The sequence below is a fragment of the Malaclemys terrapin genome, chromosome 3 (assembly GCF_027887155.1).
Source record: "Malaclemys terrapin pileata isolate rMalTer1 chromosome 3, rMalTer1.hap1, whole genome shotgun sequence".
In the NCBI taxonomy this organism is placed as follows: domain Eukaryota; kingdom Metazoa; phylum Chordata; order Testudines; family Emydidae; genus Malaclemys; species Malaclemys terrapin.
Window position 1 is genome coordinate 35,203,158 of NC_071507.1, and position 22,359 is coordinate 35,225,516.

General features: G+C 42.2%; 1 protein-coding gene across 3 annotated transcripts in view; it reads right to left on the reverse strand.

Annotated features, from left to right (window-relative positions):
- Positions 1–19,583, reverse strand: part of PRKCE (protein kinase C epsilon) — a 503,064-nt gene extending 483,481 nt beyond the window's left edge. For 2 of the 3 annotated variants that reach the window (XM_054023147.1, XM_054023146.1), the window contains exon 1: positions 17,727–19,581. In XM_054023147.1, the coding sequence (XP_053879122.1) occupies positions 17,727–18,074 (348 nt within the window). In that variant the 5' untranslated portion in view covers positions 18,075–19,581. Of the gene's footprint in view, positions 1–17,726 lie in introns of all 3 variants that reach the window. The other variant, XM_054023148.1, reaches the window with a different exon arrangement.
- Between the last annotated feature and the right edge of the window lie 2,776 nt (positions 19,584–22,359).

Consider the following 22,359-nt stretch of genomic DNA (forward strand, 5'->3'; position numbering starts at 1 on the left):
TCAAAGTCTGCTTTTCTGAAGTCCAGGGTCCGTATTCTGCTGCTCTCCTTTCTTCCTTTTGCCAGGATCCTGAACTCGATCATCTCATGGTCACTGCTGCCCAGGTTGCCACCCACTTCTACTCCCCCTACCAATTCTTCGCTGTTTGTGAGCAGCAGGTCAAGAGGAGCACGGCCCCTAATTGGTTCCCCCAGCACTTGCACCAGGAAGTTGTCCCCAACAGTCTCCAAAAACTTCCTGAATTGTCTGTGCACTGCTGTATTGTTCTCCCAGCGGATGTCAGGGTAATTGAAGTCCCCCATGAGAACCAGACCTGTGTTCTGGAAACTTCCATTAGTTGTCCAAAGAAAGCATCGTCTACCTCATCCTCCTGGTCTGGTGGTCTATAGCAGATGCCCACCACAACATCACCCTTGTTGCTCTCATCTCTAAAGTTAACCCACAGACTCTCAACAAGCTTTACTCCAGTTTCATACTGGAGCTCTGAGCAATCATACTGCTCTCTTATATATAGTGCAACTCCTCCACCTTTTCCCCCTACCTGTCCTTCCTGAACAGTTTATACCCATCCATGACAGTGCTCCTATCATGTGAATTACCTCACCAAGTCTTTGTTATTCCAATCACATCATAGTTCCTTCACTGTGCCAGGACTTCCAATTCTTCCTCCTTGTTTCCCAGGCTTCTTGCATTCGTGTACAGGCACCTAAGATAACTAGCCAATTGCCCACCTTCTCAGTATGAATCAGGAGATCTCCCCATTGCACTCTACCTTGTGTTTCCTCCCTGTATCCCACTTTCCCCTTTACCTCTGGGTTTAAGTCACCATCCCCCGGTGAACCTAGTTTAAACCCCTCCTCACTAAGTTAGCAAGCCTACATGCAAAGATGCTCTTCCATCTCTTCCTAGCAATCCTTCTTCCTAGAACAACATCCCCTGGTCGAAGAATCCAAAGCTCTCTCTCCGACACCACCTATGTAACCACGCATTTACCTCCACTATTCGATGGTCCCTACCTTGGCCTTTTCCTTCAACAGGGAGGATGGACGAGAACATGATTCAGGCCTCAAACTCCTTTATCCTTCTTTTCAGGGTCACATAGTCTGCAGTGACCTGCTCAAGGTCATTCTTGGCAGTATCATTGGTGCTCACGTGGAGAAGTAGGAAGGGGTAGCAGTCCGAGGGCTTGATCAGTCTCAGCAGACACTCCATCACATCCGAATTCTAGCTCCAGGCAAGCAGCACACTTCTCGAGTTTCCCCGTCTGGACGGCAGATGGATGACCCTGACCACCACCACCTGTCTCCTCCTGTTGGGAGTGGTGGTCGTGGAACCCCCATCCTTAGGACAATGCATCCCATGCCTTCTGGTCGATGGGGTCTCCTTCGGATCCCTTCCCTCAGATATCTCTTCCATGGCTCATTAAAGATACAGACTACCAAGGGATAAGTGTCAGGGACACTGGCTGATTCAGTTTCAGACACAAATTCAGTCTCCACCATAGCTACAAACACTGGTGAAAGCCAAACACAAGGGGACAATTTTCAAAGACTTTTGTAATTTTGAAACAAAAAGAGGAAATGTATAAAGGACCCTTACAACTCTGACCCTCCTAATTTGTCTGCTCTTCTCTCTTACCAAGTTGCCCATCTAACTTCTTCTGCTCCACCAGTGGTGCCCTGGTCCACCAGTCTCATCTGCCTGCTTCTCAGCTTGTCAGACAAAAGGTTCTGCACCTTCTTCTGTGATGCTCCTTGTGCAATGAACATCCTTTCTTAACTGATCAGTCAGACAATACCCCTCTCCTCAAGACCCATCACATCACAAACGACCAAGGAGTCAGAATAATTCAGCATTTCTGGATACTTTGCATGTTTCTGACGAAAACACCACAGCTTATTTGCCTTGTGCATTTTGTTACACCTTCTCTAGGTGGCTGGCCTTTGAACTTCACCCCACTCTTGACATACAAGTTGTTCAAACCTCAGGTTATAGTTTATTGCTCATCAGCCAATTGTGAGTTTGTAAATTTCTTTATTTTTAAACTGTAGGCTCTTCAAGGATGGGACTGGGTCTCTTATGTTTGAACAGTACCTAGCACATTCGGGGCGCTACCAAAACCAAGAAATAATTCCAGTTTAAAGATGTCATTCAGTCACTATCTGCAGAACATTTCATGATCTGGGCAAGTTTTAAACACTTCATTTCAACTCTTACCTTTAAAAAAAATCATATAGTATCAAAGGGAGGTAAAATTTTCAAAGGCACCTATGTAGTCACTTAAGCTTCCCATCATTTCACCATGGAGTTTGAGTAACCAGGCATAAAACTCAAGCAATCAGGCTCTATGTGTTGAACCCTGAGTATTAGGAGATTAACTCCACTTCCCAACCTGGGAATTGCTGCACAATTGGTGTAGTAGCTGCTGTAGCCCCTTTATGCCACTTGTACATTGTATTAAACTCACAATTTATGGCACCAATAGCAGCAAGAATTATATCCAGTAACCACCTAATGGAAGCCCACACAATACTGAAGAGGATTGCTGGAAGGAGTGGTGGCTTCTTAAGGCTTGTGCATATTTTTCCTTGACCTCAGCCTTCCTATCTTCAACTTTGGTTAGATACTCATTTTTATCTCAGCTTTTCAGAGACTGCATTAGTTGCCAGATGACCTTCTCACTCTTCAAATCTGATTTTTTTTTTAAATGGCCTTTGATCAGAACTTTGGATTATGCCAGAGGATTTTGAAATATTGGTGACAAGTTAGTCATATGGAAATAAAAAAACAGTACTTGGCTGGAATACATGTGCCTTTTAAATAGAAGGTAATTGCTAGAATGTTTTAAAAATTCAATACCTATCATTTATTCAAACAAGACTGGCTCTCACCTGTTTAATTGCACAGATTATTTAAGTACTCTATTATTGTTTTCACTAATGAGATTAATTAGGTCATAAAAAAAAAGACTTTCCGGTTTTATTTTAAAAAAGGAAGAGGAAATAATATTTCCAAAGTCAGGCTAAATCTCATCATGTAGAGAATGATTTTAGAAAAGAACTGTAGAACTCAAATCACAGTTCTAATAGGCAGGATCAAGACCTATTTAAGAAGAAAAAAGCCACCCCATTTTAAAAATACTGCACTAAATTCATCCCTGGGGAAATAAACAGTAGGGGCAAAATTTTCAAAGCTCCTAAGTGACTTAGGAGTTTAAGTCCCATTTTCAAATGGATGTAGTGCACTTTTGAAAATTTTACCCCTTGGCCTCAGTAAGGTACATAGGTCTCTGCTTAACTTCAAACATGCAAGGAGTCCCCTTGATGGCTGTGGGACTATTCATAGACTTTAAGGTCAGAAGGGACCATCATGATCTAGTCTGACCTCCTGCACATTGCAGGCCACAAAACCTCACCCACCCACTCCCACAATAGACCCATAACCTCTGGCTGAGTTACTGAAGTTCTCAAATCATGGTTTAAAGATTTCAAGTTTCAGAGTATCCACCATTTACACTAGTTTAAACCTTCAAGGGCCCTGTGACCCATGCTGCAGAGGAAGACAAAAGAACCCTCAGGTTCTCTGCCAATCTGACCCGGGGGGAAAATCCTTCCCGACACCAAATATGGCTATGAGTTAGACCCTGAACATGTGGGCAAGACCCACCAGCCAGACACCTAGGAAATAATTCTCAGTAGTAACTCAGAGCCCTCCCCATCTAGTGTCCCATCACCGGGCATTGGAGTTATTTGCTGCTAGCAGTTGCACAAAGTTAGGCACATAGTTAAGTATCTTGTGGAATCGGTATCCTATTTTGCAGCAGGGTAGTGTGCTTTTGCTCCTGCTCAAGGGGACAGCACTGCATACCACATAAAACAACCCATCATGCCCTGATCTCATTTATACCAGCATAAGGGCCTGATCATATTTATGTAAAGTTAAGCGTGTGGGTGTTTACAGGAACAGGCCCTACATCTAGCATAGCTACGCTGAGATCAATGCAGTTAAACCAACATTAAATGATGTGAGAGGTGAATCAGCCTCTATGTCTCTGTTTCCCCTCACTGGTAGATAGCATGTTAACATAAGACTCAGAAGGTTTACCAATTTCATTTTGAAAATCTTGTTTCTCTACTTAAGTGACAATCAGGTTAAAAGTCACATTCTTTTAAAATCACGTTACGTTTGTTACTAATAATATCCCCAATTGTATGAATGGAAAGATTTTTTTTTAATTAACTGATTTTTCACAGTTTCTGCTGTGCTTAGTTTTTGCGCTGCATTCTGCTTAGACAAACTTTTGTTTGTAGTCCACGTCATTTGCTGTTTCTTGTGCATTATTAATGATCTTACCAAAGCAGCTAGGAGCCTCAGTCAAAGATCCTATTGTGCTAAGCGCTGTACGTACAAGAAGACAGTCCCTACCCACGTGAGCATGCAACAGGTGGATGAAAGAGACAAATGGAATGGGGTCAGTTGGAAGAACGGGGTAATGAGAACAGAGCTATCTTGAGTTAGCACATCAGGGCTGGAGACATTGCAGGGGAGTGTTTAAAATTGGTTTTAATGAATTTGTGTTTTAAAATTACACCACTTTACAGATTTAGCTCTATAAAACAAGTGTGTGTGCACAAAATCTAAGTTTGGAGCCTAAACTACCTGCAAGTGTTCCTTTAAAATCAATAAAGTGTACACAGTACACTAAAATAACTATAGAACCATTAGTTATAAGCACAAGAAAACATTTTGCTCTTTAAAATACAAGTGAAAATACCTACCTGCTGCTTATTTCCTAAGGGACAGGTAGCATTTGTATACAAAAATTGTTTATTAAAGTTAACTAAAACCCTTCTTCCTCAGAATCATGACTGGCACAAAGAGAAAAGGTGTAGAATGGAACTTAAAGGGACAGAGCCCTGTGATATTGAATGAGTATATGGCACTGTTCCTAGAATTATATTTGTGTTTGACCATTGCACTAGGAGTGTACTTATCAGTTACTGACAAAGAAAGAGCTCAAGCATAGCAGCACAGTAGCAATGTTACAGGGGATCGGCGGTTCAACACAGTAGGTGGTGACAACTGTCACAGGATTATGCTGAAATTGGGACAAAAATCTCCTGGTGCAGTGCAATCAGCTGTCCTTCAAAACCCAGCCAATCTTTGTGGGATGGAAGCCATATGCGGCAGAGTGTTGGAGCATCTCCAGCAGAATTTACACTGTGACCTATCCCGCATCCTGTACTTGACAGTTCTCTTGGCAGTTATTGCAGATGTGGTTTTGGGAGCTCTTCTTCCCCAGGCACCATTATTTGTGCAATTCCAGCGTTGTCAGTGCTTTGCTACAAGTTTGCAATGCATGGTTTCCATCCCACCGGAATTGTCCCAATTTTGAGGGATAGACCCTCTATCTCTGAGCTTATTCTACTGAAACTGGAGATTCTGTCCCAGCTTCAAATCAATCATGTTAAATCTGGTCATCTCTTAACCAGGCTGAACCTCTTCCCCCTCTGTAGAAGAGCTTATTGGAGCAGCACAACTTCACTTTCTCTGACTTCCAGGCAGGCGGCTGCACACACCTCACCAGCCTGTCAGCTGTTTATTCTGAAGTGATGTCCAGATCAGATTCTCTTTGGGGAAATCTTGGTCCTGCTAGCAAAAGGCAGAGGAACAGGATAGTCTTTCATAGTGAAAGGACACTTTAAAACCCAAACTTTACTAGCAATTCAAATTGCTCACTTTGACTAACAATCAGTAGGTTATATAATTCTGCACCTTTTTTTTGTATCATGCTAGTTTGTATTTCATTTTAGCAACTAGTGCAAAGCATAACTGTCATTCAAAACATTTCCTAATGTATGGCACTATTTGCTAATACTATCATTTGCTGATCCAAGTGTTTAATTGTTGCTGAATATTCTTTTTCGACCTTTCTAGTGACATCTGTACTGTAGGAAAGCACTCATTTATACAGAGCTAGGGCATTTCATTCAGTATTCTCTGATGTTCCCTTTCTCCAATCTTTGCAACAGGTTTTACACAATCTGGTACCAGACCCTATCACTGCCTGAGTTTCCCTTTCTTGGAGACTCAGATACTTAACATCCCTTCTCAAGGTCCAGTTTATCAACACATCAGAATTCAAACATCAGCTTAAATTAAAACAAGCCTTTCCCTCATTTCACAGATTCACCAGCCTCTTGCAAGACATTTCCCCAAACCTACTGTCCAGCATTTTCTCAAGCCTTGTCAGGCCTCTGCTCTCATTCCTCGCTCCAGGAAGCTCCCCACAGGCCTCTCCATCTGGCTGAGCTGGAAAGTCCCTTCCCCATTCCTCTCTGATGGTGAATCTCCTACAGGTCTTTCTTTATATATCTGCCAAAAGTTCTCGTGCCATCAACTAAGGCTATGTCTACACTAAAAACCTTACAGCAGCACAGCTGTACTGATGCAGCTGCACCGCTAAAAGATCTCTGTGTAGCTGCTCTATACTGACAGGAGAGAGCTCTCCCACCCGCATAATTAAACCACGCCCGACAAGCAGCGGCAGCGATGTTGGCAGGAGTATTAGTGGTAATGAATAAGAGTAAAGAGCAAACGGATTTTATTAAATGTCAGTCTTTATTTACTGACTGCTTTTCCTAGTAATATTTAGACACCTAACGGTAGGATATTCAAAAGCACCTAAGTGACATAGGAGCACTAGTCCCATCAACCTCAAACAATGAAGAAGTGCAGTGGTCAAAGCATTTCAGCTTTCTTGATTTGTGGAAATTCAATATGTCAGAAGGTGATTTTGTTTGCAAATGCAGTACAGGGGTAAATTTGTGCTTTTCTCACAGTAAAGATGTTAATGAAGATCTGGATTTGTCTTTTTCAGCACAGATGAGAATTTTTATGTGTGAAATGTCTAACTTCTCAGGCCAACTCTACATTACAAACTGGTCGACGCAAGATATGCATATAGCCACCGCAGTTATTATATCGTTTGTGTGCGTGCATATTTGGCTCCTTGCTTTGGCACTGTGCAGACTCACCAGGAGTGCTTGTGTCATTGCACAGTGTGGAGCACCATGGGTAGCTATCCAAGTGTGCAGCTCACCATCGTCCAGCACATTGTCTTTTGGGAAGTTTTGGCAATGCATAGTGGGGCAGAAAATAGAAGCACAGCAGTGACAGGGAGCAAGGTGTTAACTTCCCAGCATGCAACTGTCTCCATCCCATAATGTCATCTATAGCCTTTCTTAAATATCTCATGAACCCGCGCAGCCCTCCTTGCAGCCCGCCATCTCTGACAGCAGCATGGAGCCTGCACAGCTCTGCACTATTGTCACAAATGTTGCAAGCACAGGACGCGCAATCTTTTGGTATTTGCAGAGCCATAAGAACTGAATCAGCATGGACCATGACGATTTTGCGGAGGACAGATTGCTGTGGGATATAGCAAGAACCAATTCAAGGTTGTCGGTGGCGTTCACAGAGCAGCTGAAGATGGTGGAGTGCTGCTTCTGGGCCTGAGAAACAAGCACTGGATTTGCATTGTAATGCTAGCTTGGAATTGTAAGCAATGGCTGCAGAACTTTCAAATGCACAAGGCCACATTCCTGGATCTGTGTGCCAAGTTCGCCCCAGCCTTCCAGTGCAGGGACACCACAATAAGAGCTGCACTGACAGCAGAGAAGTGAGGGCGGATTTCACTGTGGACACTTGCAACGCTGGATTGCTACTGGTCAGTAGAAAATCATTTTGGAATTGGAAAATCCACTGTGGGGGCTGTTGTCATGCAAGTGTGCAAAGCCATTAATGGTCTCCTGCTGCGCAGGACCATGACTCTCAGCAATGTGCAGGAGATGGATGCTGTATGTTTAGTAAAATGCAAGATAATGGATGGATCTGTAGCAACGGGGTTCCCAAACGGTGGTGGAGTTGCCAAGAGTTCAGGAACCGTGGCCAATGGGAGCTGTGGGGGCAGCGCTTGTAGGCGTGGGCAGCGCGCAGAGCCCCCGGCCCCTCTGTCTAGGGCCTGCAGGGACATGCTGGCCAATTCCGGGAGCTGCGTGGAGCCAGAGCAGGCAGGGAATTAGCAGGAGCCCTCACCCCGTCCCATACCCCAACCCCCTGCTCCAGCCCAGTGAAAATGATTAAGGGTGGGGGAGAGCGAGCGACGGCAGAAGGGGGGATGGAGTGAGTGGGGGCTGGGCCTCAGAGAAGGGGCGGGGCAGAGGCAGGGCCTCAGGGCAGGGGTGTTCAGTTTTGTGCGATTAGAAAGTTGGCAACCCTAAGCACAAATATCCCTATTTTGGCACCAGACCACCTGGCCACAGAGAACATCAACAGAAAGAGCTAGTTTTCTATGGTTATGCAAAAGTTCATGGATCACCAGGGATGCTTCACCAACATCAATATTGGCTACTCAGGGAAGGTGCTTGACTCTTGCATCTTTAAGAACACGGGACTGTTCAGAAAGCTACAAGCAGGGACCTTCTTTCCTGATTGGCAATGTTGTCAACAGTGATGCTGGGTGACCCAGCCTATCCCTTACTCCTCTGGCTCATGAAGCCATACACCAGCCACCTCAACAAGAAAAGATTCAACTACTGGCTCATCTGGTACAGAATGACAGTTGAATGTGGTTTTGCTAGATTGAAAGGGCGCTGGTGTTGTTTAATCACAAGTTTGGATCTCAGTGAAAAAAACATCCCATTGGTTGTAGCTGCCTCCTGTGTCCTGCATAATATCTGTGAAGCAAAGAGGGAAAAGCTGCTGCCGGAATAGAGGGTGGAGGTGGAGCAGCTGTCTGCTGAGTTTGAACAGCCAGACACAAGGGCTATTAGAAGAGCAAAACACAGAGCTATACAGCTCAGGGAGGCTTTGAAAGAGCACTTTAACAGTAAACCACAGTAATGCATTGTGGTGTATTGTGCTCTACCTTGCCCTGATGTTTTGGAGCTTGTTAGGAATTGTGTGGTGCTTGGTATACATCTATGAACACAACTGGCAATGCACCTATTAATTTTGAAGTGCTGGGTGCTTTCTGAACTGCTAGGCACTCTGCAGCGTATGTTGTGAACATATAAATAAAGATTAATTATTTTCCAAATAATAGAATGTTATTAAGTAACAAAACCAGTGGAAAAACAATCTGTACCATTTAAAAGCAAATACATTAAAAACTTAATATATTAATGGAACAGAACTTACAAATGGGAAAGAGCATTCAAATCCATTTTACCTACATATACAGCATCAGTGGATTTCACAGAGCAGTGTATGTGAAGCTGAGGTTGTCCTTAATCAGGTTGTTCCTGATGTGGAGTGGTAGGGGTAAGGTTGTGGCCCCGGTTGCCACATGGAACACTGTGATGTATGTAAGGAGGAGCTGTAATGGAGTTCTCCAGGGACTGCAAACAGAGACGAGCTCGGGATTGTTGAACCTGCAGGTCCACAAGAGTCTGCAGCATCAGTGTTTGCTGCCAGAGAAGCCCCATTCTGTTCTGGTGAATCTACCTCTCCTTTTCCTGCTGGGACTCCTGGGTCTTTCCCCTGTCCGCTCTTTCCTTCTCCAGGCTGTCTGCAGTGTTCACCCTCCAAGCCCTTTGCTCACAGTCTGATGCAGCACTGGCTTGCAGGATTTCATTGAACATGTCACCTGAGTCCTCTTCTTTCTCCTTCTTAGCTGGCTCAGGCATTCCAAGGATGTGGAGGGGGATCCCCTCAAGGCCTCAATGGCAGCAGCTGCAAATAAAACACACAGAGGAACCATTGTCAGTATAGTCACAATTGAAAGTGAAAGTTAAGATTCAGAACTCGCCTCTCTTGCTCCCCTAAGATTTTAAACAAGTCTATTGACACTTCTGCTTTGGAGTGCTTGTGCACATGCCATCCGCAGCACCTGCCATTGTGAGTATGACTCACAGGCAGTGAGGCAGGAATTGCTCAGTTGCATGAAACTATGAGTCTAGGGCAATTGCACTGAATACTGGTACCATTTTCCACATGTGGTGGTGATTTTAGCTGATATCTCACTCCTGCAGGTAACACAGGCAGAGAGAGCACAGTTACAGCTGGCATCCTAAAGAGGCCCAAATGCTGCTAGCCTCTTTACAGCAATGGTGCCTGCCAAAGTTATTGCTGAGTGGCATAGGAAACTGTCCTACCACAGAGGAAGGCTGCCATCTCTAGAAACTTCAGGAGAGAACTGCAGAGTATCTCCATGAAAGTTTCATCACGATCTCTCAGGAGGATTCAAGGGACATCCCTGTGTATATGAACTAACTGCTCTTCATGACCCATCCTTGCCTAACTCTAGAGGAGAATGAAAATCAGATAATAAGCTACCTCTCTTTGTTGTACCTCTGCCTTTTATAGTACAAGTAAATTAATGAAAAATGATATCTGTGTCCTGCTAAGTTGGGGACATCAATGTAATGGAAAATAAATGTACACACTTACCTGAGGTTCCTTCTCCTGCACTGGGCTCACCCATGCTCGACTGACTGGACTGCTGTGGAGTCTCAAATAGGTCCTGGCTCATGGCTTAGCTGGACCCCCCCAGTCACATGTCCCCCATCTTCCTCCTCTTCCTCCTGCAGCTCCTCTTTGCTGTTCTTGCAAGGGGGCCTGTGATTTTGGTTCCTCAGATTTATCCTCGGAGGTCTGCGGGCTGGTGGTGGGGTCTCCAAGTATGGTATGCAGCTCTTTGCAAAAGCAGCAGGTCTGTGACTCGACACGGGATTGACATTTTGCCTCCCGGGCCTTCTAGCAAGCCTGCCACAGTTCCTTCGCTTTCACATGGCACTGCTGCTGGTCCCCATCGTACCTACAATCCCTGTGCAATCTGCTCGTAGATGTTGACGTTTCTATGGCTGGTTCAGAGCTGTGCCTGTACAACCCCTTCTCCCCACAGGCCCAGGAGATCCAATATCTCCTGTCTACTCCAAGCTGAAGCATGGCTGGAATGTGTAGCCTGCAGTTCAGATGGGCAGTTGCTCACAACAATGGAGAGCAGCTAGATGTGCTCACCAACCTGGACAGTCAGGGAAAGGCACTTCAAAAATTTTAAATGGGAGAAGTGGGTTCCAGTCTCCATGACCCTTGGGCAGTGGAGTTCACAATTGTGACTAGAGCAATCAGTGTTGAGGATTGTGCGACAGCTGGGTCGACACAAGTAATGCAGCATCTACACTTGTGCTGTGTCAACCTCAGTACATTGACCATGGCTCAGTGCTGCTCAGGGAGGTAGTGTTTGTCATTGTAACAGGACACTCACATCAGTGGCAGACATTTAAGTGTAGACAGATGAACAATTAGGTCGACCCAAGGCAGCTTATGTTGACCTAACTTTGTCGTGTAGACCAGGCCATAGTAGAGAAAAATCTCTATGTAACAGCTGAAATTCTACAAACAATTAGGAAGCTCATTGAAGAATCGAGTATTATACACATTTCAGCAATTTAAGAATATAAAATTAGAAGAAAATTAATCACTAGTAAGTTGTAAATAAAAAATTCTAAGTTAAATAAAACACAATTACATTCTTTCTTTAGAATCATGATTTGTATCCACTCACTTCATCCATATAACTGGTACCTTGCAGGCAACACCTAGTACTGCACATTTCTTTGGCTTCTCAGTCCTGATCTGTTAGCAACACCTTTCAGAGTGAAAGTGTAGTTCAGTCTCCATGGCATATTCAAATTTTGCTGAAACTAACCCGGGTTTCCAATTAGTGATGATTGTTTTGTGATGTAGATGCCTATCAACTAGGACCAGAGTCTACTAATTGATTTAAACAAACAGTCAACAGATGATATGATTTACAGCAGCTGATGATCTGGCTCTGAATATGTAGATAAGAAGCAAAGCTTCTAAATAGAAAATCCTGGGCTTCTCAAATTTCACATTCAGTGCAGATAAGTTCAATGGATAGAGAAGAATAGAAAAGGGAAGATGCATAATGATCATACTCCTCTAGTCTATTGCCAACATTCATCATCCAGTCTACATCAGGCACAAGTACAAACTAATATGTAGAATGACCTATACTAAAATTATTACAATCCAATCCCTTGTCCACTGGAATAATAGAACTCCTAGACCTGTTAGCTGTGGTAAGTTATCACACAAAAAGCAAAAGGTATATGACAATATAAAGCAGAAAACCACGGGCAGGCACCTGAACAACCTTTACAATTAATTCAGCACACGGAGTATAGTAGGTGGCAAGCTGTATCCTACTATTTTCCGTGGATATTGCTATCGGTCATATCCAGTATTCCTCCTCATATATTTTTGTATTTCTTATATATTTTCACTAGATAACTAGGCCCAACAACTCCTGTGTTAGCTCAGCACTTTGAAAATCAGGGCTTTCTCATTTAAGCACCTAACTTTAGGCAGTATTACTTAAAGCCTTCACACTACTCATTGCAGCCCCAAAGTACGGACCTGACCTTGCAAACACTTACTACCCTGAGTAATCTCATTCCAAGTGTTTTTGCAGGACCATAACCTATATTTAGGTAAACTTTTCCAAATTCCATTTTTCATAATTGCTGATTGATGAGGCATTCAGTTTCTGTTCAATTCATAATCAGCCTATTTCATGCAGTGATGCCACACAGTCACATGAGTGTCATCACCATCATTTACTAAAGGAAATATGATGCTTCCAGTACTGGCTTTGCTATCACTGAATAAATCAGGTAAATAAGCAGGGCGATTTTAAAAGAGTATGCTTCATTTTTAGATCTTGGGAATCAGCAATGATGGGGAAATGAAGTAAGGAAAAAAGCATATGACAACCAAACAGAAGCTCATGAAAGTGTGGGTGGACGTGGGTGGGTGTATAGCTAGATAGATAGATAAATAGATATGTATATTTGTATGGCACACCACATATTTTTTTCCTGAATGTGCAGGTCCTTCTTAAGGCAGTACAAAATGAAGTCCAGTACATTACTCTAACTCTAGCTTTATGATATTCTGTGATGCAAATAGAAGGTCTTCATTTTTAAAAGTGGGGATGTCCTGGTTGAACACATGCATTCTAGTTACTCAGCCTGCAAAAGGATTAATTTCTCATGAGGGCCCAATTTCAGTGACTTCGAGAAGAGATTTTCTCACGCAAAGAGTTGGGCCTACTGGGCAAGATCCTTAGCTAGTGTAATCAGCATAGATCCAGTGACATCGACAGAGCTATGTTGATTTACATCAACTCAGGATCCAGCCACATATCTGTCAGATAAACTAATATCCAGTGTCCCGACTACTAGCAATCTGAACATAAGCACTAGTAATTCTAGTTCATAAAGTTACAGTCATGAGCCTTGTTATAAAAATAATTTTCTTCCCACTTTAAAACTTACTAATTTACATGTGACTATATTACTAAATTAAAGTACAAACTTCATACATGATAAACCTTGGTAAAATAGATCAAGACATGTCTATTATAATATTGTGAAAGACATTTCACCTAAATTGAATCACACTTAACTAATACTTTCATGTTATTTTTAACAGAATTTTTTCCTCATGATTTCCTAACTTATTGCTCCATATTTCCCAAATGTAAAGCTTTCAACATCTTCCTGAGTATCCTTCGCCCCATTCCTAGTACTTTATTCAGCTATAGAGAAGCTTGTAATATTAACAATCTAGGACTCTCTTTAAAACTGCAATGTAGCCATTAACAAGTAAAATCTGCAAAACTGACACTTTAACTGTGCTGTGTCTGTATTGATGCATCGCTGTAAAAAGCAGCCATCTTTTTAATTGTCACTGTTCTGTTTTCAGAAATCAACACAAGCTTCTGCGTAAATGCACAAGCATTTTTTTTTAAAAAACACATAGCATTTAATCCTTTAAAAATCTGCCATCTGTTAGTATCTAGACAATTGTGTTGAAATAAGACACCACTTTGAAAATGTGCCATGAGGTACACATGTACAGGTAGTCTGCACTGGGTCAGTAAATAATGTTTCAAATTATTTTTTGTGACTGCTGAGTATTCCTAGGGATAAAAGAAAATTGCTTGTTGCGTGTTTAATGGAGTCTTCCTAATGCAAAAGTCGCTATCATGATACTAAGATTTGTACTTGTGTATCACGTTAGTGCTTCCACTGTAACCATAGTGTCAGTCTACATCACAGCCATAATAATGAGAAAAATATGTAGCATCTTCCTGAAAAATTCATCTTTTAAAAAAAATGAGGGATAGCATAATGAGCAAAATCAACCAAAGTAGGTGAGCTGACTACATAAAGGAGAGATTTTTTTTCCCCTAGAAAACAACACAGTATTCCTTTTCAGATACATATTGGACAGCGATGTCCACTTTGTATTTTGGATCTTTGATAAGAATTACAAGGTCAGTAATTTCCCCTTAAAACTAGTATGGATATTTAAAAAAAAAAAAAAAAGTTCTCATAAAAATACAGTTTAGAACTGTATGTATTATAAGATCATGCACATGAATGCATGAGAGCTGTTAATATGTTGACAAAACCTGTTATCAAGACATTATTATTTTGACAAATTTATTTTATTATAAAGGTCTAGTGTAGGAAGCAGTATTGCATCAGACTGGATTGTGTAAGGTAAAAGACGGTAGCAATGTGATTTAATTTAATATGCTCAGCAGATACATGTTACCCAGTTGTAACTACCAGGATTACTGTGTTAATGGGCAGACCTTAAAACTGCTAAGCATAGTTTCCAAGATTGTTCATTAGACTATATTTATTAGATATTGCAGGCATTAAGGAGAAATTGGCTACTCCAATTTCTGTTCTGAAAAATAGCAAGAGTAACAGAAAAAAAAGCTGCCTTCAATTACAGACCTAAAATGAGGAATTTATTTCTCTTATTAAACATAGGAACCTCATCTCTAACATGATTAAAGGTCCAGATATATTTAGTGCATACTTACAATGCACAAGTATATTTGTTTGACTGAAGGTGGTTTAGGCCATGTACATTTTCCTTGTAGTGTAAGAATCATAAGGTACCTTCATGTATTTGATTTCATAGAACATTTCTTTTTTCTAGGCTTTAATATTCAAATACTGCTGAAGTTATTAATGACTGTCTTGTTTTTATTTATTTTTATTTTGATTAGAGATGGCACTAGATATAGGATTAATCTAAGCCTCTAGTAGCTCAGTGAAAACAGATGAAGAAACAGTTTGTTGTCCTAAAAGCAAGTTTGTTGGATGTCCCTACCTATTAACAAATGAAATAATCACATGCAGTATAATAATAATTATGCATTATGCCATGTTCTATCCTATACTGATCAAAGTCAGTAAAGCAAGATTCATTAGATAATTTTGGAAAAGGCAATTGCTGGATCCTGCCAGTATTTGGCCCCACCCTTCAAATTCTAATACTTAAATAGAGAACAGGTGTATCTGCCCCTGCTGCACCAATAAAATTCAGACCATGAGACATCACGGCATGAGAGCAATGCAAAAATGCACATTCAGCACCTGGATTCTGCTGGATCAGCCAATTTTTGGCCACGACCACCCTACCCTCAATTCTACTGCATGGAAAACAAATGTAGACACTCATACTCCGAAAAAATCTGGACCTCAGTGCATCTCAGTACAATAGCACCACAAATTCCTGGATTCGCTACTGGGATCCTGACAGATCTTGTCAGTTTTGGGGCCCAACCTGCTAAATTCCATTGCCTACTTAAAGAACATGTTTAGATGCTCCTATTGCACTTTAAAAATCTGAACCCTGATATGCCCAGCACAATAGCACTGCCAAAATTCATATTTGGCATCTGAATCATTCAAAGTCCTGCCAAATTTGGGCCACAAACTCAGAATTTGTACCATGAAAATAGAAAATAAGTCTTGCTTCTACTCTTCCACCAAAAAATGTGAGATGAATCCTGGTCTGATATTCCCATTGATTTCAGTGGGGCCAGGATTTCATTGCTGGTTTCAGATACAAGATAGCTGCAAAAACCTTTCCAAATGAGCAAAGTTTTGGCTGCATAATACCCAGTTTTAGCCTCTAAACTTGGTAAATGAGCAACTCTGATAGCCGACCAAAATAATACAGACCCCAAGCATCATGGTGCAACATATTTAGCAGAAGTTATGTTTGGCTTTATAGACTCATTTAAATCTATAAAGGTTAATTTTAATATTAAAATAAAAATTATACAGCCCTCATTCAGTTCTTAGTCAATCAGCAGAAATAGGGCCTGATTGTCATTTACACTAAGGCCCCTTTCCTTCACGCTGACACCTCTTTACATCCACTTTAAGACTCTTTTACACTGCCATTGCGATGTAAAGATGCCCTTTCGTGTAAATTAGAATCAGGCCCATGATCTGCCAACTATTTTCTAGTCTAGGCTCTGGTGTTTTGTTGTTATTCCATCTGCTAAACAAATAATGCCCAGATTTGGATTCTTCATCAAGAATAAATAAACATGTAGGTGCAAATTTCACAACATTAACAAAAAGGAGTCTGGTGGCACCTTAAAGACTAACAGATTTATTTGGGCATAAGCTTTCGTGGGTAAAAACCTCACTTCTCACCCCACTTCTTCAGGTGTTGCATCTGAAGAAGTGAGGTTTTTACCCACGAAAGCTTATGCCCAAATAAATCTGTTAGTCTTTAAGGTGCCACCAGACTCCTTGTTGTTTTTGTACATACAGACTAACACGGCTACCCCCTGATACTTGATTTCACAACATTATGGCTGGTCATGTATGGAACATCCCAGATCAGAGGATTGTTTCTAATGCTTTCTTGTGAACATTATTGTTAACATTATTTACAATACATATAGCCAACTTTGTTGCTGTTTCAGTGATATGTTTGTGTTTGATATAGTTGTGAAATGCACATCTCCAAATGGTTTTTTGTTTGCAGTGCAATTGAACCACAATATGTTAGGATGCTGGATTCAAGATTTTGCAGCGCTCTGGGGCTTGGGCACATCAGATCTGGATATTTAAGGGGCAGCTAAACATGTGGCTTAGTTAGGCAGTGGAATTTCACAGACTAGGACCAAAAATTGGCAGGATTTAGCTACCAAGTACCTGCAGTACAATTGCATTGGAATGCATCGAGATTCATCTTTTTGGTGTCAGAAGAATATCTATGTTTGTTTTCTATTGATGCTGTAAAGTTGGGGGTTTGGGATCAAAAATTGCCTGGTTTCAAGAATCAGATCTGGATTTTGGTGGTGCTTTCATGCTAGGATCCATCATGGTCTGGGTTCTGTTGGTGCAACAAGAGCATTTATAGTGTTCTCAATTTAAGCATTAGAATTTGGGAGGTGTGAGCCACATTCTGGCTCCATCAAGCTCTAGCTTCTGGATCTGGGTTTTTGCTGCATTGTTACTCCTGGATGCACCGGGGGTCTGTCTTGTTTGTTTTGTTTTGTTTTTTGGTACAATAGGAGCAACTAGACTTGTTCCCCATTTAGGCAGTGACATTTCGGAGGCTGGATCCAGTAGGATCCACCTTTTACCCAGACTCAATGATTCCACCTCTCCCCCCCAAAAAAAAAAAAAACCTGTAAAACACATCTTAGAGAAGGGAGATATGCGGTAATACTGCCTGACTGAGTATAACAAAGCCTGGAAAGGCGTCAGAGCCATTTCATGCCATTGGCAACCTAGCTCTGCAATGAAGGTGTTGCATCCCCAGCAGTGCCTTACAAAACATGCATTTACAATGCAAACACTTACCCAGTCCTCAAAGTGGCGGCTCCCATTCTGCAGCAAGTCCTCAAACTGTATAGTGCAGTTAGCCACAAAATCATCGTACCCGATGGGGGCATCATGGAAAACAGCCATCTCAATCTTCCTGCCATTGCAAACGTCAGTGACAAACTCATCATTCCAGGCAGGGCTATTGGTCTTTTGCTTGGTCGAGGTCTGCCCGATCCTGGAATCGTCCACGTTGAGGGCGATGTAAGGGTCCAGCAAAAAGGTCTGTGGTCTGGGACCCACCGCATGCCTCAGCGACCAAGGTGTGGGTTTCAGATTCACCGCCTCGCAGATCTTGATTTTCAGCAAGCCATTAAAAACCACCATGGTTGGATGGCTTCACTTTTCCTGGGATTAAGCACACTCACACACACTCACACGCACAGGGAGGGAGGCAGGGAGATCTCACCAATAAATAGGGGAGCAGGTCTGCGGGGGGGGGGACGGACCACAATGTGGGGGCTCCCTTATTGTTGCTGCTGCTACCTTTGATTATTTAGCCTTTGCTCTTGCGACACCCCGTGAATACATACAATGTGCCTGTGTTTCTAACGGAAAACAAGGGAGGAAGGGAGGGAAGGAGGGGGGGACGGCCGTGTTTGCAGAAACCCCCCCAAAATGCAATCAAAATCCGAGCATAATAAACCCTTGGGATGGGCAACAGACTTTTCCCTTCACCTAGATCATAATCCTGGATCAGTCTTTGCAAAGGAGGCAGAGCCGCGATCCGAGGCTCTTGCTCACGCTAGTACTGTCTGTGGGCAGCAGCAGCAACACACACACAAACCCGAAACACCAAGCCAAACAACCAGCCCTGCCTACTTCACAGCCTCTGCTCAGAAAACACACACCCGGGGACCTTACATCCGCATAGGATCGAGGAGCCTCCTCGCCTTCTCCTCCTCCTCCTCCTCCTCAAAGGCCAAGGATCCAGTGGAACGAATCCAATGCATGAGGGGAGTCTGCTCCGGATCAGGCTCTTTGGAGATTTAAAAAGGCACAGAGTGACCACCGCCTTCTGGATGGCTAGCGCTGCTGCCTCGCGGTGGTGCTGGGCTGAGCACCACCCCACCTCTCTTTGCCTCGCTCGCTCTCTCTCTCTCTCTCTCTCTAATGCAGGAAATGCGCAAAAGACGTCAGTGTGTGTGTGTGTGAATAGAAAGTTTTGCCTGTTGGGGGAGCAATACGGTAAAAGTGAGCATGAAAGAGCAACAGCTACAAGCAAGTCAAGAAACCACGACTGGGGTCGTGACTCTTTCAGACTCAATGAGCGCTGCCCTGCATATTCATGGAGTGATTTGTTCGGGAGTGGGGGCTTTCTTCCTCCTCCTCCCAATCTGCTAAAGATAAAAGTGGTGAGCCGGGGGGAGGGGAACATCCCTGATCATCTTCCTCTGAAGTTTTAAACAGCACCCCCGTTTTATTTCAGTTATCACTCAAATCCTGCTCCCCAATAAACATTGCAAACCTCTAGCCCCCCACCCGCTCTGTAGTACTGTTGTTGTTGTATTGTTTAGTTTCACTCTGATGTGGATGATCCCAAGACGTTACTGTTATTTCCTAGCCTGCAAGTCTATAGTCAAATGTGTATTTGTGCAGTATACGGCGCGGGCACAGAAAAAAAGATGTCAACGCCTAACGTAAATATTTCTTTCTGAGGAATTTCCACTGCGGGTGTTTGTTGTTGTTTCCTTTACTTTCTTTTTCTTCTCTGTAACAACAAAAATCCCACTGGGATCCCTTTAGGGCTCTCCAATCTGCGATAAATTGTTGTTGACAAATGCAAGCTTCGTTTTTTGGACTCCTTTTCTCTTGTAATCGCTTTGATCCTCGCTGGCTGACAACATTAACCCTCAACTCCCCGCTGCAAGCAAACGAAGCCGAATGTGTCTGCTTTCTGCTGGTGCATCCTCTCTACCCTCCCATTGGGCAGCAGCCGCAGCATAGGCACCCTGACGTCATTTTAGGGGCAGAGCTTTTGGCTTCTTTAGGAAGAATTTCCCCTCCGTCTCCAAGCGCTGGGAAGTGAACTGAGAGCCAAAGGGAAACAGTCCTCCCAGGCAGAGCCGAGATTTCATTTGCGAGGAAGGGGACCTGGAGTCGCCTTCTCCTGGGTGAGGAGATTTGTTTGGAGCAAAAGACCCAGGAGATTTTATCTGCAAAGATAATTTCCCTGACTGTTTTGCCTGCAAAACTTTAATAAACAATACTGCCTGGGTAAAAATAATGTGGTTTTGCCACCATTGCTAGGACTGTAATCAAATATGCCAGCCAAAACCACACACTTAAACTATAAACTTCATATCCCTTTGTCATGAATCAGTCTCTTTTTCTGCTGTTGATCATCTCATATTTCAGCGTCAACTTCAACAGAATTCACAAAACATTTAGTAAGTGTTTAACTATTTTGTTATTGGCTGTTCTCCAATGAATACTGGAAATAATACCAGTGGGAAATACCTACTCAACCTGGAGGTTATTAAATGCAAAAAAACACCCTACTGCAACACTATGGGTGAGATTCTATCAAATCTAACTGTCATCTAGGGATTTATACCATTCTCATCAGCATGGTATTTGAGAATTTTACAGTAAAACAGGAGAGTCTTTCTCTTCGCCCACACGATTGTAGAGATGTCTGGGAACCATCACGTTACCCAGTCTTTCTATTGTGATCATTATTACTGATTTTAATTTATTATCATTGTTTTGTTGTGGAGAAGCTAAAGGCAAAGAGATGGATCCTGCCCTTTGCCCTGAAGGCGGTAAAGATTTGAGTTCATTCTGCTCTCCTGAGGAAAGGAGTGCCAGTCTGTAAGCTGTCTGCCAAGGAAGTTCTGTCTCCAGCTCTCATGAGTCCAAATCTAGATGGGGCAGCTCTACTGTTAACAGGACAAAAGTCATGGAGGGTCCTGATATTGGATCCAGCTTAGATCCAGGCAATGGAGAGCTTTAAAGATTAGCACTGTGGCCTTGGTCTGAATTTGACATTCACTGGGGAGCCAATATAATGACCAGAACAAAAATTAATGTATTTCCACAGAAAAATATTGTTTAGCAGGCAGGCTAATGTATTCTGGACCTGATGGGATAGCTTCAGGATTTGTGCATTAGTTCCCACGTATAGGGTATTACACTAAAAAAGCCTGAAGGTTATGAAAGCATGACTGTTAGTGTGTTCTTCTGGCAGGCCTCAAATAGGAGAAAGCATTTCTGGTGCACATTGCTACTTCATCTCCCAGTATCAGCCAGAAGTGCAGAAGGACCCCAGTACTAGTTACAATCTCTGGGCAGACTCCCTTAAATGGGGAGCAAAGATATGGTGCCAGTTATATGAAATGCCTTCCTCAATCACCCAGTATTACATCTGTCTTGTTCAGTTTCAGACAGCTGTGCTGTATCTGCGCCTGTGATTTCACTGAGATAGTGTAGTCACTGGGAGATTTCACATGCACCAAAGTCAAGAAATACAAAATTCAAATACAAAATTAGACTCCTCCAAAAATTGTAACTTGGCCCGCTTGGGCACACATAGTATTTTGTATTACATGATACGGTGTTAATTTTAATGCCTCAGAGAGAGATTTTTATGTGCATTAAATGGCCCTCATTGGAGTTTTTGTGTCATGTGCCTGAGGTATTGTTACTGTGGGAAACACTTCGAATTTCCTGACACTAAGGTAATGTAAAAGCTGAAGTCTTATATTGCAACAATGTATTTTTCCTTTTAATTCCTTTTTATTTTTTTAAAAAATAACTGCAATCAAGCATACAATCTGAATGCACAATGTAAGACTCAAATAAACACAATGTATGCAGTGGCTTTTAATACTCCTGCATGTCCATGAGATCACTCATGCAAATAAATGCATATTTTCAATGTATTGTAAATCTAATCACTGAGATAAATACATGTGCATTTATTTCAGTGGGTGGATATCCAGCTACATGTACACACAATATATTTGGATACACGCATACCATACATTTGGTTTTATATACCAATATATACACAGATATGTTGTGTATGCAAATATCTGGCTATCTACATCTATAGCCAAGTCCTGTTCTCTAATTTTAGTCAATGTGAGTTTTGCTATGCACTCAGTGGGACCACGATCTCACTGCAAGCGGACAGTTTGCATGAGTAAGGACTAAAGAGCGCAGTAAGAATTGCAGAATACATTACATTGTATTTATTCATTTATCAGATGTTTTTAAATTTTGTTCAACAAAAGCAGAAATTTTTCCCTGTGGATCATGTACATGCAAGACTGAACTTTTCAAAGTAAAACAGCTATTGATTTACCCACAAGACACCTGAACTATTGTTGTAAAGTTCAGTTAAAAACAGGTGAAAGAACCAGCTTCAGATATTCCCCCCACAAATTCATCAGTAGAAGAAAAATCAGCCCAATTGTCTCAAATATTGTAGTTGTCAATAATGGTAATCAATATAATGCTTTTCATCCTGAATGGTTTTTAAGCACTTCATTTCTGGCTTGATTTTAGTTTCTGTTCCCTTATCATGGGATTTGATCATCTAAGAGCTTAGAGGCAAATACTGTTCCTCCTATTATACATGAATGGGGAAGGCCAAAACTACGTGGAA